Source organism: Bombina bombina, chromosome 1 (assembly GCF_027579735.1).
Source record: "Bombina bombina isolate aBomBom1 chromosome 1, aBomBom1.pri, whole genome shotgun sequence".
NCBI lineage: Eukaryota > Metazoa > Chordata > Amphibia > Anura > Bombinatoridae > Bombina > Bombina bombina.
The window spans coordinates 889,067,594-889,082,489 of record NC_069499.1 but is presented as its reverse complement, the minus strand read 5'-3'; the positions used below and the strand labels follow the sequence as shown (position 1 = coordinate 889,082,489).

At 37.2% G+C, this 14,896-nt stretch overlaps 1 protein-coding gene across 2 annotated transcripts in view; it reads right to left on the bottom strand.

Moving 5' to 3' along the window:
• The window catches only part of BRD7 (bromodomain containing 7), a 51,645-nt gene extending 37,082 nt beyond the window's left edge, over positions 1 to 14,563 (bottom strand). The window contains exons 1-3 of one of the 2 annotated variants that reach the window (XM_053699555.1): positions 14,309 to 14,563; positions 12,840 to 13,048; positions 3,575 to 3,704 (exon numbers count right to left, since the gene is read on the bottom strand). In XM_053699555.1, the coding sequence (XP_053555530.1) occupies positions 3,575 to 3,704; positions 12,840 to 13,048; positions 14,309 to 14,375 (406 nt within the window). In that variant the 5' untranslated portion in view covers positions 14,376 to 14,563. Of the gene's footprint in view, positions 1 to 3,574; positions 3,705 to 12,839; positions 13,049 to 13,704; positions 13,773 to 14,308 lie in introns of those variants that run through there. The other variant, XM_053699556.1, reaches the window with a different exon arrangement.
• Between the last annotated feature and the right edge of the window lie 333 nt (positions 14,564 to 14,896).

The window sequence follows — 14,896 nt, the reverse complement described above, 5'->3', positions numbered from 1 at the left end:
ATCCTAGTGGGAAAATGCCTGCCACAGAGTCGCTCGACATTTTCAGATTGAACAGTGGGAGGATTAGGGGTCTGGTTAAACAAAATATCAGATGTTACATTTAACACAAATTCCAAAAAAGTATAAGTTTTCCCTGTGCCTGTTTTTTTGTACAGCACATATGCATTATATACTGCAATCTGCATAATATAAAAAGCTACTTTTTTGTACCAAGTTCTAGTTTTCCTTTGAATTAGATATGGCTGCAGGCACCGGTCAGCTAAATCTACCCCCCCCATGTTTTTGTTGTACTCCACAATGCACTTTGGCTTTAGGATCTGTGCAGATCTTCCCTTCACAGACACTGGCACTGTAGCTTCATCGTGCATTGTGGAGAGCATGTACACATCTTTTTTATCAGTGTAATGAAGGGCCAGAGTAGCTCATTGTGGCGTAAAGCTGACGTTGTGCCCCTACTTTTTTTTCCATATGTCAGCTTCTGGGGGAAACCTTTGTGATTTTTTTTGTTGTGCCACAGGCCACGGTTTCAAAATAAGATAAAAATTTTAATAGCTCTGTGCTGGTGTAAAAATTATCGAGCCACAAATGGTACCCTTTATTTAGCAGGGGTAGTAGGAGATCCCACACAATTTTCCCACTTGTGCCAACGGAATCTGGGCAGCCAGGTGGATCCAAGTGGCTATCCTTTCCCTGGTAGATGCGAAATGCCCAGGTATACCCAGTACTGCATTCACAGAGCTTATAAAATTTTACCCCATAGCGGGACCTCTTGGATGGTATAGATTGCTTGAAAAGCAATCTCCCCTTAAATTTCATGAGGGACTCATCAATGCAAATGTCCTGCTCAGGGATGAAAACTTCTTTAAATTTTTGGGACAGGTGGCTTATCAGGGGCCTTAGTTTATATAACCTGTCATGCAGGGGGTCATTTTTGGGGGGGCACTTGGTATTATCATTAAAATGGAGAAACCGCAGCAATTGTTCATATCTGTCCCTCTTCATAACCCCTGGAAAAAGAGGGGTAGCCAGGATGGGGTTCTGGCTCCAGTATGAACGAATGCTGGGTTTCTTCACAATCCCCATTATTAATGTCAGGGCCCAAAACTTTTTAATCTCTGGTATGTCAGTGGGGTGCCAGCTATTTTTTCTGACATACAGAGATTGGGGATTTTTGGACAGATACTGGCTGGCATATAAATTTTTTGAGCAATTATATGCTCAAACATGGTATCTGTCAGAATCAGGGACATATAGTTTATTGGCTCACATACTGGAACATCACTTGTGATGCCAGGAGTCTCAGTAAATTCTGGCATTTCTGGGGCAGTGAAATTTGGGGGTATCCAATTTTGGTCCTTTGTGCGACGCCTCCTTTTAGGTGGCGGGCAGGGAGCACCAGCATCAGATGTATCACTCAGGGGCTCTATATCTGATGCCGTAAGGGTTGCGCTGTCAGACAGAGCAGAGAGGGTTTCACTCCCTGAATCTGCGACAAGAATGGCATAAGCCTCTTCTGCTGAATAGCGTGCCATAAGGGATTTTTTTCAGTACAAATTACCACTTCACCACCACCAATTCCCACTTCACCTTCCCCAAAATCCCACTAAACCACCCCAATTACCACCTCCCAATTACCACCCACCTATTCCCACCCACCCTATTCCCTCAGATTTTTTTTAAAAAAAAAATTATGATTTTTTATTTATATATATATATATATATATATATATATATATATATATATATATATATATATATATATATATATATATATATATATATATATATATATTTTTTTTTTTTTTTTTTTTTATAAACTAAAAAAAAAAAAGGAACTGGGAAGGGTAGTGATTGGGAACAGCAGGGAAGGGGTTAATAACTAAAGATCCCCACAAATAAACTTTTGGGCACTGATCAAAGCCCTGACAGGCTGATCACTGTAATATTAGGCTGATCACAGTAGCAGCTCTGTTATCAGCAGCAAAAAAAAAAATAAAAAAAAATATATATATATATATATATATATATATATATATATATATATATATATATATATATATATATATATATATATATATATATATATATATATATATATATATATATATATATAGTATTTCTTTTTTTATATATTTTTCCCCTTTCTAGCACTACAAACACTAAACTGTCTTCCTCTGTCTCTCAGATCGCACTGAGAGCAGAGAGGAAGCAGATACACTTGTAACAGCCAATGATTCCACTCATTGGCTGCTACAGTGTTACAGGGAACAATCAATACACCCCCTCCATGCTGATTGGATCCTGGGGGAGTGCCAGAGGTGCTAGGCACATCCCCCAACCGGATCCACAACAAACAAAATATCGGAGGGGGCACAGGAGCTGAAAACCGTTATGCGGTTAATCATAGTGAGTTGTTATCAGTGATGTAGGTGCATAATAACAGATTTTACATAGTCTATATTATATTTGCAGATAACCACACACACACACCATAAAAAGAAAAAAGTCTGGCCACTAATTTTTGGACTGGCTCCAAGGATTTAAAAGATACAGTAAAGTCAAAATGGAAACTTTAATGATTCAAAAAGTGTGAAATTTGAATCAAACTTTTTAAGCTGCTCTATAAACAAAGGATGCCAAAAGAATGAAGCACATCCGATAATAGAAGTAAATTGGAAAGTTGTTAAAAGTCATGAGAGAAAATGTTTGGGTTTCATATCTTTTTAAAAGAAATGAAATACAATTTAAAAGCATTGAGCTTATTTACTTATTTAAAATGAGCTTGTTTTGTAAAGAAAATGTTACACTTTGAGACTAAAATATGTGTAGTTTATTAATATTATTAATATATAAACACTTTACAATATAAATGATTATGCCACATTTAATGCAATGTAACTGAACATTATTGTGTTTGCACACTTTTTAAGCTTAAAGGAACAGCATACAATTTTAAACTGTATATATATATATATATATATATATATATATATATATATATATATATATATATATATATATATATATATATATATATATATATATATATATATATATATATATATATATATATGTATTCAGTTAGAAACCAGTAGTGCATGGAAATGTTTGGGTTTCATGTCCCTATATATTTATTTTGCGTGCGCGCGTGTGTATATATATATATTATATATATATATATATATATATATATATATATATATATATATATATATATATATTATATATATATATATATATATATTATATTATATATATCTGACCTCAGCTAGTGACTTCCCTTGCAGTAGGCACACTAGTTAGGGAGTGAGGGAAAAAGTTTAGCTTTCTAGTGTGTATTATGTGCATACAATGCAAGGTTTTTCTCGTTTTTACCAGCAAAATAGCTAATGCATGTATATTACAAACTGTATATACATCTAAAGCTGTATTTAAATAGCCTATATTTGTTTTTTAACCAAACTGTCCCTTAAAAGTCTAACTTGCAAATTGATTTTATGTCCCTTTTATGGAAACACAAATGTTCAAATTATTTTGGATAAGTAAACAGAAATGTGTCCCTGCTCCGATTTACCTTCTGGTCTAGTTAGGGAGGATTCTGGCAAAGTTACAGCTGGTATGTCACCCCCCATGGACAAATGGATCTTGCCTTCTTTATCTGCTGCACTTCCTTGCTGATTTTTGTCTTTCTTCTTTTTTTCATCCTATGAAACAAGCATGAGCACTATTAACACCATTTTACAAGTACAACTTTGTTATTTTCACATAATTGTGCTCTGCAAAGAGGACATTCTGCTTAAAAAAATATAAAAAAATAAAATAATTTCCTTAGACTCTCGCCAGCCACTCCACCATGAGTAGTAAACTGGCAGCGTACAATTTTACCCTGAGTAAGTTTTGCTTATCGCAGCAAAAAAATATTTGTATTCCATTCTCAGTTACCATATGAAGCCAGATTATTATAGACAGTGACACTATCTGTGTCATTGTCTGTAACGATCATCTGTTAGTGCTGGTGGGTGGAAAGGCGAGAAGTGGTTGACTCAGCAGTAGGAAAGGACTCTAGACCCCTGAAAAGAAGTTTGGAAGGGAGAGGGAGGGATGGGTTGCTACATTAGAGATTATTTTTTTTTAAATACATATTAACAGGACCAGTATCTAAGATGGCTGCTACTAGTGGGGGAGGGTTAAATGGCATCAGGGAGGTGGGAGGGTTGAAGAAGGATCCCTACACTGCAGAAAAAAAGCCTTAAAATACATATTGTCAGATATGCCAGTGCCCTAAGAAACCCAAAGTTTGTGAAAAAGTTGATTTTTTTTTTTTTTTTTAATACAATCGCATTTGGCAGTGAAATGGTGGCATGAAAATACCAAAATGGGCCTAGATCAATACTTTGAGTTGTCTACTTAAAAAAAACACAAGGCTCGTTTTATGTTTAAATGGACTGATAGCAAAAATGCTACAAATTCTCCGGTATTTTGGGCAAGTTTTTCTCTGAAATTCCTGGTAGCAAAGGAACACTTCTAGCTCTTTTAGCTTTCACATAAAGTGAATGTACATTTAGCTTTCACATAAAGTGAATGTACATTTTCATAAATGAGTGCCCAGTTTTTAAAAATACTATTAAATACAGAGGCACTTTCATTTATGAAAGTTTACATTGCAGCGGTTTTGTTAAAATACTTACGTTTTTCTTCTTCCAAGTCGGACCAACGATCCCCCACCCGCTTCTCATGCTGTACTTAGCACAGCAATGACGAAACTGGCTTCCTCATCTGTGACGTAAGTACAGAAGGGCTGTGGGCTGGTGAGTGGGGGGAAAATCGCTGGTCCGGCTTGGAAGAAGAAAAACTTTATTATTTTAACAAAACCGCTGCAATGTAAACTTTCATGAATGAAAGTGCCCCTATTTTTAATAGTATTTTTAAAAAACGGGCACTCATTCATGAAAATTTACATTCACTATTATAAGTGAAAAATATTTCCATTATCCAATTTCTAATATACACTGTGTGCAGAATTATTAGGCAAATGAGTATTTTGACCACATCATCCTCTTTATGCATGTTGTCTTACTCCAAGCTGTATAGTCTCGAAAGCCTACTACCAATTAAGCATATTAGGTGATGTGCATCTCTGTAATGAGAAGGGGTGTGGTCTAATGACATCAACACCCTATATCAGGTGTGCATAATTATTAGGCAACTTCCTTTCCTTTGGCAAAATGGGTCAAAAGAAGGACTTGACAGGCTCAGAAAAGTAAAAAATAGTGAGATATCTTGCAGAGGGAAGCAGCACTCTTAAAATTGCAAAGCTTCTGAAGCGTGATCGAACAATCAAGCGTTTCATTCAAAATAGTCAACAGGGTCGCAAGAAGCGTGTGGAAAAACCAAGGCGCAAAATAACTGCCCATGAACTGAGAAAAGTCAAGCGTGCAGCTGCCAAGATGCCACCTGCCACCAGTTTGGCCATATTTCAGAGCTGCAACATCACTGGAGTGCCCAAAAGCACAAGGTGTGCAATACTCAGAGACATGGCCAAGGTAAGAAAGGCTGAAAGACGACCACCACTGAACAAGACACACAAGCTGAAACGTCAAGACTGGGCCAAGAAATATCTCAAGACTGATTTTTCTAAGGTTTTATGGACTGATGAAATGAGAGTGAGTCTTGATGGGCCAGATGGATGGGCCCGTGGCTGGATTGGTAAAGGGCAGAGAGCTCCAGTCCGACTCAGACGCCAGCAAGGTGGAGGTGGAGTACTGGTTTGGGCTGGTATCATCAAAGATAAGCTTGTGGGGCTTTTTCGGGTTGAGGATGGAGTCAAGCTCAACTCCCAGTCCTACTGCCAGTTTCTGGAAGACACCTTCTTCAAGCAGTGGTACAGGAAGAAGTCTGCATCTTTCAAGAAAAACATGATTTTCATGCAGGACAATGCTCCATCACACGCGTCCAAGTACTCCACAGCGTGGCTGGCAAGAAAGGGTATAAAAGAAGAAAATCTAATGACATGGCCTCCTTGTTCACCTGATCTGAACCCATTGAGAACTTGTGGTCCATCATCAAATGTGAGATTTACAAGGAGGGAAAACAGTACACCTCTCTGAACAGTGTCTGGGAGGCTGTGGTTGCTGCTGCATGCAATGTTGATGGTGAACAGATCAAACACTGACAGAATCCATGGATGGCAGGCTTTTGAGTGTCCTTGCAAAGAAAGGTGGCTATATTGGTCACTGATTTGTTTGTTTTGTTTTGGAATGTCAGAAATGTATATTTGTGAATGTTGAGATGTTATATTGGTTTCACTGGTAAAAATAAATAATTGAAATGGGTATATATTTGTTTTTTGTTAAGTTGCCTAATAATTATGCACAGTAATAGTCGCCTGCACACACAGATATCCCCCTAAAATAGCTATAACTAAAAACAAACTAAAAACTACTTCCAAAACTATTCAGCTTTGATATTAATAAGTTTTTTGGGTTCATTGAGAACATGGTTGTTGTTCAATAATAAAATTAATCCTCAAAAATACAACTTGCCTAATAATTCTGAACTCCCTGTACACAGGCAAAGTTTAGAAAAATATACAAATAAAAGACAACTTACATAAACACAGCCCTGGTACAAAAACAGACTCTCCGTATAATAAAAAAAAAAAACAACACACAACTATCTGATGGTTTGCCGTTGCTAACGGAGTAATGAAAGGAAAAGTATAGTCAAAATTAAATTTTCATGATTCAGATAGAGCATGCAATTTTAAGCAACTTTGTAATTTACTCCTATTATAAATTTTTCTTTGTATCTTTATTTTAATGTAAGCTTAGGAGCCGGCCCATTTTTGGATCAGCACCTGGGTAACGCTTGCCGATTGGCGGATACATTTTTAGACACCAATCAGAAAGCGCTACTAAGGTGGTGAACCAAAAATGGGCCGGCTCCTAAGCTAACATTTAAATAAAGATATGAAGAGAACAAAGAAAATTGATAATAGGAGTAATTTACAAAGTTGCTTAAAATTGCATGCTATATCTGAATCATGAAAGTTTAATTTTGACAAGACTATTCCTTTAAGGAAGCAGATGCTGCTCTTGCATGGACCCCCCCAAAAAAACAAGGACTGGTTTATGTGTCATATACTACTAATCCATGTGTATTTAGCAAGATATGACACTAAGCTTGTTTTCCTTCACTGCAAAGCAACTACCCCTACCACAACCGAACCTCTTCTCTGGCTGGTGCTGCAATCTGACAGCTATATTTCTCCAGCACACCCAGAGAATATGCAGTAGACTACCAACCATTATTGCCACCTTGGCTGCAGATACTGGGAGGAAAGCAGTATATTTGGGGCATTACAAATACAGGTGCCAGGTATAGATTTTAATGCACCATGACCAGGGGAAAGAGTACTTGGGGTGAGGCAGCAGGCAGATGGAGAGATACACAACATGAAGGAGAGAGGTGGGAGAACAGAAGGCAGAGACACAGAGCAGAAGAGAGATGGAGATAGGGTGAAAGTGTAAGAATAAAAACAGTAAAAGGGAGGGGGGAAATAAAGAAAGAAAGAGACAAAGGCAAAAAGTATAAAAAAAAAAGGACCTGAGGAAGTTATGAGGAAAACAAAGTAAGGAAAGGTCGCTGGTATTCAAATGGCATACTCTTAACAAATTTGAGCATATAATTCTTTAACTATTGTTGCTCTTCAAGACAAGCTGGTTGATAAAACAGGTATGTATGTGCAAACATTTAAAACATCTCAAATTTATCAGTGAATTCCAATGTAGGTCCAAGAAAACATACAAATCCAACCAGGTCCCATGACAACAACGAATATATTCCTTTAACAGCAGAAATGAAGCACCATTACAGTTTATGCGATTAAAAAAGCTTGCCTTTATTTTCAGAACAGCAATTAAGATATTCACATGTTCAGCTTAGGATGGAAAGTTTTGGGATGTTCCCAGTGACCCACTGACGCGTTTCGGCTCTCTGGCCGTAATCGTAGTGTGGTCTGTGTAGCCTCTTTCGGCTCATTTTAAATCTATAGGCCCTTGCCTATTGGTTAAAACCAAAAACCTGGGAATTAACCCATTGCTTTCTAATATACTTATATAGAAATACTATTCTACTTGTGCTTTCCATAGACAGTTGATTCATTTATGTTCTTAACATTTTCTCTATAGCATAATTTCCTAATTTAACAATAATGGTGACAATAATGATTACATTGAGAAGCATATATAATTTAATATGGATAATTGTCAACTCTTTCCTCATTAACTGTATTCCTCTTAGCCACATAGTGTGACCTATACAGATAAATAAACAGCAGTAACAATTACAAATAACCCCTTATTTTGTTTCATTGTATGTACTTTTCTTCCTTAATCCAATTGGGCTAAACTAGCTCTTGGAATGTATTTGGAAATTAAGATTTGTATTTATTGTATCATAATTTTATTAAATACTTCAGACAGTCAACATATTATTGATATTTTGTTTTATTCTTGGATACACAGACTATTGCCAAAAATTGATCAGATCATATTCTGAATTTAATCCTTGTGGCAATCTGGTCTAGTCTGTGTATCCAGAATATTTCTCTCTTAGCTAAAATTGACTCCCTATCCCCTCCTCTTGAGCCCATTTGTACATTATCTATTATTGTCCATCTTAGAGTTTTACTACTCTTATTATGATAATTTTTAAAATGGAGCACCAATGGTGTGGTTAACTTTCCTAATTTCCTCAAATGGGACGTATGGACTTTAGAAAAATATTTGGATGCTGGGTTAATTCCCAGAGGACTTAGAGTAAACAAATTCCCCACTTTTGTTGTAGATGATGCAGAATTTGTGAAAAATTGGAACGAAATATTGTCAGAATGTTCTATAAGATTAATGAGAATGTTATTAGAATTTAAACGTAAAGCTTTGAATCAGGTTTCCAATGAAATTGATGTTTTACAGATTGAATGCAATCGTAGAAAAGGGGAATTGCAATTTTCTAAATTTGATAAAATACTACATGACATCATAGCTGACACCAAACGTACAATCATGGAAATTAAACATGATAAATTTGTTAGAGATTCTATAGATTTCGAAACAAATAAGGTATATATTTGGAACAAAAAACAAAAATGTAATTATAGAAGGGAGAATGATTTCCCTGGTAATAAAGGTAATAAACAAGGAAAAGGAAAAAATAAGAACAAGAATAGAAGATTCAAAAAGGTCACTTTTTCAGACAGTGAAGGGGACTCTCAAGAGGAGGGACACACATCAGGGGAAGGGTCCATCTCAGGAGATGAAGACAGACAAAATCTAACTAATATTACAGAGTTAGGAGCTAAATCTAAAAAAGGTTCTATCCTTAGAACCAATGTAATTCAAGGAGTCTCCAAATATCAACAAGAGGGGCCCTCAATACCAGGGACATCAATAGCTGCATCCAATAGGGAAATAGAACAGGAAGTAGCCCAGGTTTTTCAGGTAAAAACAAAAGAATCAGAAGGGGGGGGGAGATGGAAAAACAAGAGAGAATAAACTGCCCCCACGGAGAGGGAGGTCACAAACAAAGTACAAGTGAATTCAGTAATTAATCTATCCTCCTCAGAACTAAGTGAAACTGAAACCAGGGTATTGAGTCTTGGTTTAAATTTTGTCCCAAGTGAGGATTTTAATCTCTTTCAGACTCTGATTGACACAAACAAATTGATTCGTAATTTAACACTAAAAAAACATTTCAAAAATGATGATAGTGGAGAGGTTTGTGGCCATTTGCAGCCTGAAAGAGAGAAACATCCTATGAGTAGGAACCTTAGCTATCAGGAGGAATGTGATCTAGAAACTCTGGAATCATTATATGTTGAAAGTAATAGTGAAAATGTTACCAAACAGATAATAAAAGGACCATCATTGAAAAAAGCTTCCTCTTTTTATCCTATCCAATCAAGGGGGGAGATTTTGGAAAAATTCTAAAAACGAGTTGAAAGAGATCTAAATAAATAAACTAGCTTATAGAGTAAATAAAAATAAAAGAAAAAATCTGACCAAAGAGGAGAATTTGGTATTAAAGAAACTGGGAGATAGAAAAGATCTGGTGATTAGGGCAGCAGACAAGGGAGGTTCGGTCGTAGTCATGGACCGAGCCTTCTTTGTCAATGAAGCCCATAGGCAGTTAAATAATTCATATCAATATACTAAGTTGGCTTTAAACCCTACGCAACGCTTCTGAAAGGAACTTGGACATTTAGTTGATGACGGAATGGAAGGTGGTTTTGTAGATATTAAAACCAAGGAATTTTTGATGGTAGAACATCCTGTTATTCCGATCTTCAACTTTCTGCCTAAAGTCCACAAATCCCAAGAAAATGTGGTAGGATGGCCTGTCTGAAGTATTTAATAAAATTATGATACAATAAATACAAATACAAATCTTAATTTCCATATACATTCCAAGAGCTAGAATAGCCCAATTGGATCAAGGAAGAAAAGTACATACAATTAAACAAAATAAGGGGTTATTTGTAATTGTTACTGCTGTTTATTTATCTGTATAGGTCACACTATGTGGCTAAGAGGAATACAGTTAATGAGGAAAGAGTTGACAATTATCCATATTAAATTATATATGCTTCTCAATGTAATCATTATTGTCACCATTATTGTTAAATTAGGAAATTATGCTATAGAGAAAATGTTAAGAACATAAATGAATCAACTGTCTATGGAAAGCACAAGTAGAATTGTATTTCTATATAAGTATATTGGAAAGCAATGGGTTAATTCCCAGGTTTTTGGTTTTAACCAATAGGCAAGGGCCTATAGATTTAAAATGAGCCGAAAGAGGCTACACAGCCCACACTACGATTACGGCCAGTGAGCCGAAACGCGTCAGTGGGTCACTGGGAACATCCCAAAACTTTCCATCCTAAGCTGAACATGTGAATATCTTAATTGCTGTTCTGAAAAACAGAATTTAGGTTTACCTGATAAATTTCTTTCTCCTACAGTGTATCCGGTCCACGGCTTCATCCTTACTTGTGGGATATTCTCAATCCCTACAGGAAGTGGCAAAGAGAGCACACAGCAAAGCTGTCCATATAGCTCCCCTCAGGCTCCGCCCCCCCCAGTCATTCGACCAACGGTTAGGAGAAAAAGGAGAACCATAGGGTGCAGTGGTGACTGTAATTTATAAAAAATAAATTTAAACCCGACTAAAATGCCAGGGTGGGCCGTGGACCGGATACACCGTAGGAGAAAGAAATTTATCAGGTAAACATAAATTCTGTTTTCTCCTACATTGGTGTATCCGGTCCACGGCTTCATCCTTGTGGGAACCAATACCAAAGCTTTAGGACACGGATGAAGGGAGGGAACAAGACAGGTACCTTAAACGGAAGGCACCACTGCTTGCAAAACCTCTCTCCCAAAAATAGCCTCCGAAGAAGCAAAAGTATTGAATTTGTAAAATTTGGCAAATGTATGCAGTGAAGACCAAGTCGCTGCCTTACAGATCTGTTCAACAGAAGCCTCATTCTTGAAAGCCCAAGTGGAAGCCACAGCTCTAGTAGAGTGAGCTGTAATTCGTTCAGGAGGCTGCCTTCCAGCAGTCTCATAAGCCAACCGGATGATGCTTTTCAGCCAGAAAGACAGAGGTCGAAGTCGCCTTTTGACCTCTCCTCTTACCAGAATAGATGACAAACAAGGACGATGTTTGTCTGAAATCTTTAGTTGCTTTTAGGTAAAACTTCAAAGAACGAACCACATCGAGATGTTCCTTGTTAGAAGCTGGGTTAGGACACAGAGAAGGAACAACTATTTCCTGGTTAATATTCTTATTGGAAACCACTTTTGGAAGAAAACCAGGTTTGGTAAGTAAAACAACCATATCTGTATGAAACACCAGATAGGGTGAATTACACTGCAAAGCAGACAATTCAGAAACTCTTCTAGCGGAAGAGATAGCAACCAAAAACAAAACTTTCCAAGATAGTAACTTAATATCTATGGAATGTAGAGGTTCAAACGGAACCCCCTGAAGAACTGAAAGAACTAGATTTAGACTCCATGGAGGAGCCACAGGTCTGTAGACAGGCTTGATTTTGACTAAAGCCTGCACAAACTCTTGATAGAAGAAATAAAAAACTACAACTAACACCACATACTCTTTACCACCCCCGGGGAAATGCTACTAGTTAGAGCGGCAAAGAGAATGACTGGGGGGGGGGGGGAGCTATATGGACAGCTTTGCTGTGTGCTCTCTTTGCCAATTCCTGTAGGGATTGAGAATATCCCACAAGTAAGGATGAAGCCGTGGACCGGATACACCAATGTAGGAGAAATAAAGGCAAGCTTTTTTTAATCGCATAAACTGTGATGGTGCTTCATTTCTGCTGTTAAAGGAATATCTGAGTAATCATTGGAGAGCACACACAGCAAAGCGATTTCCACCACGCCCCACTGCAGGCACTGTGACGGAGGAACGCCCGGTACGACAAAGTGTACACACACGGAAAGACAGCAGAGGACGCCGAGAAAGGAAGAGCCGGACTTTCCACAATAGTGGAGTCTCCAGGGCAGAACACAGGTGAACACTATTTTTTGTTTGCACTTTATATGGAGATGAGTTCCGGACAAAGGTGTATGTGAGTAGTATTCCTACAAGTTTTTTCTCTGTAGTGTGTGTACTGAACAGCGTCAAAGGGCATATATTACGGAGGCAACTAGCAGTGGGGTCTATGAATGGACTTTGATATAAAAGGATACGTGACAGGTGCTAAGCATTAGGTGTGAACAATGAATATATAACCATAGACAATCACTTACCTTTTTCTTCTTTTTTTCTTTTTCCTCACTGGGTGCCACTACCTTTTCAGCTTTCTTCTTTTTCTTTTTTTTCTTGTCCTTGTGCTTGTCATGGTCTGACTTGTCCTCGTGAAAGATCTGCGGGAGAGCAGTAGCACGGGCTGTTGACAGCTCTTTCACCTCACCAGTACCAACTTTCAGAACCAATTTTAGAGGTTTTTCTATATAATCTAAATAAAAAAAATAACAGGTCATACAGCAAAAAAAAAAAAAAAGTATATATAGCGGGTAAAGTCAGATATTGGGTAATCCTAGCATTACCCAAGCGGCTGTGGGTAAAGCCCGATGTAACATTCTAAATCTCCTCAGCGTGCATAGAGTCACTGCATCAAACATATATACATTGTACTGTAATTCCCCCAGCTTCACTATCTTTTTTCCTCCTGCGCTTGTAAACCTCTATCCCCTTGGGGCAGATGCCCAGGCGGAGGCAAAATAAATAGTGTAGATGGGGGAATTACATCGGGCTTTACCAACAGCCGCTTTGGTAATGTCCGTTTACCCAGATAATCCTAGGATTACCCGGATTCCTTACTTTACCAGTAAAATATATACACACACATATATATATATACATATATATATATATATATATATATATATATATATATATATATATATATATATATATATATATATATATATATATATATATAGTGGTTTCTTGTGTGATCTATGCTGAGTCAATTAGTCTGCAGTGTGCACTTTAATGCTCAGAATTGTAACCCTCTTTAAGGGATATAATACTCATATACTAAATCACTTAAAAAGTGATGCGGCATAACTGTAAGAAAGCATCTCTATGTAAATAAGAAAGATATTTTACCTCAAAATTTCTTCAGTTCACCATTGTAAGTGTTCTGTGATCCATAGCTACTCTTTTTACGGACATCTGCATGGTGAAAAAAAAAAAACAGCCAATGAGCTTTACTGGAATTCACCCTTTGCTTTACTGTGATCTCGTGAGATTTCACTATAATCTTGCAAGATTTCATAGCAAATAGTAAATAGGAGGGAAATAAAGTGCCAGATGCACGCTCCCTTGCAAATCCCATGACAAGCATCCTGATTGGATGCTGAAAGGCCCTTTACAATGAGATGTGGCTGCTGAGGAAATTTTGTGTTAAAATATCTTCATTTTAGATAGAGATGTTAATATTATTGCAAGCTTGTTTAACCACACATAGTTAAGCATTTTATATTACAATTTCGAAGTATTTACTGCCCATTTAACACATACAATTAAACAAGGGGGTGACCTAAAATATTAGACAATACAACTAAAACTGTCACCAGGAAAAACATCTAAAAAGGTGAAAAAGGCTAAATAAAATTGATTAGATCTCTGTTAAACTAGTGCCAACCGCGACAGCACATATAGCAGCAAACTGAAAAATGTTTGTCCTTTCGATGAGGACATTAACACTTACCTCGCACTTCCCCCTTCCCCTCATATCCGTACTTTTCCCCCTTGTGCTTTTTGTGTTTCTTCCCCATTATCTGCCCCGGTTCCTGTAGCTACTAGCTTCTTCTTTCAACACATTCAATTGGTGACGTCACTTCTATGCGTCCGTCCACTGCTCTCTTTGTTGTTGTTGATGTCGGTACCATAGAGCTGACTTAAAACTTCGGAAAGAGCGCCATCTAAAGAAGCGCGTAAATATTGCCTCCAGCCGCATAAATTGTCATTGGGTTTCCCAAATATTTTCTTTCATGTAGCGACGGGGACGTAATAACTATATCTATACTTAATACATTAGCAGCATAACCTCTTATTCTATTCATTGAAATAATTAAGCACTGGCGTGTATTTGCAGAAAAAGAAATACACTACTGGCAATGCAAGAACAAACTTATCTTGACTGATAAAAAAAATATGTGCGGTTTTAGGTTTTTCGACAGGTTTTCTGTTTTGTTGCTAACGAATTAGAAATTATTATCGGACCTTCCTGTGTACTAACTACTGCGTGAAATTATTGTTTTCTAGCAAATACTGTGTATGAAAATGTGTGCAATGT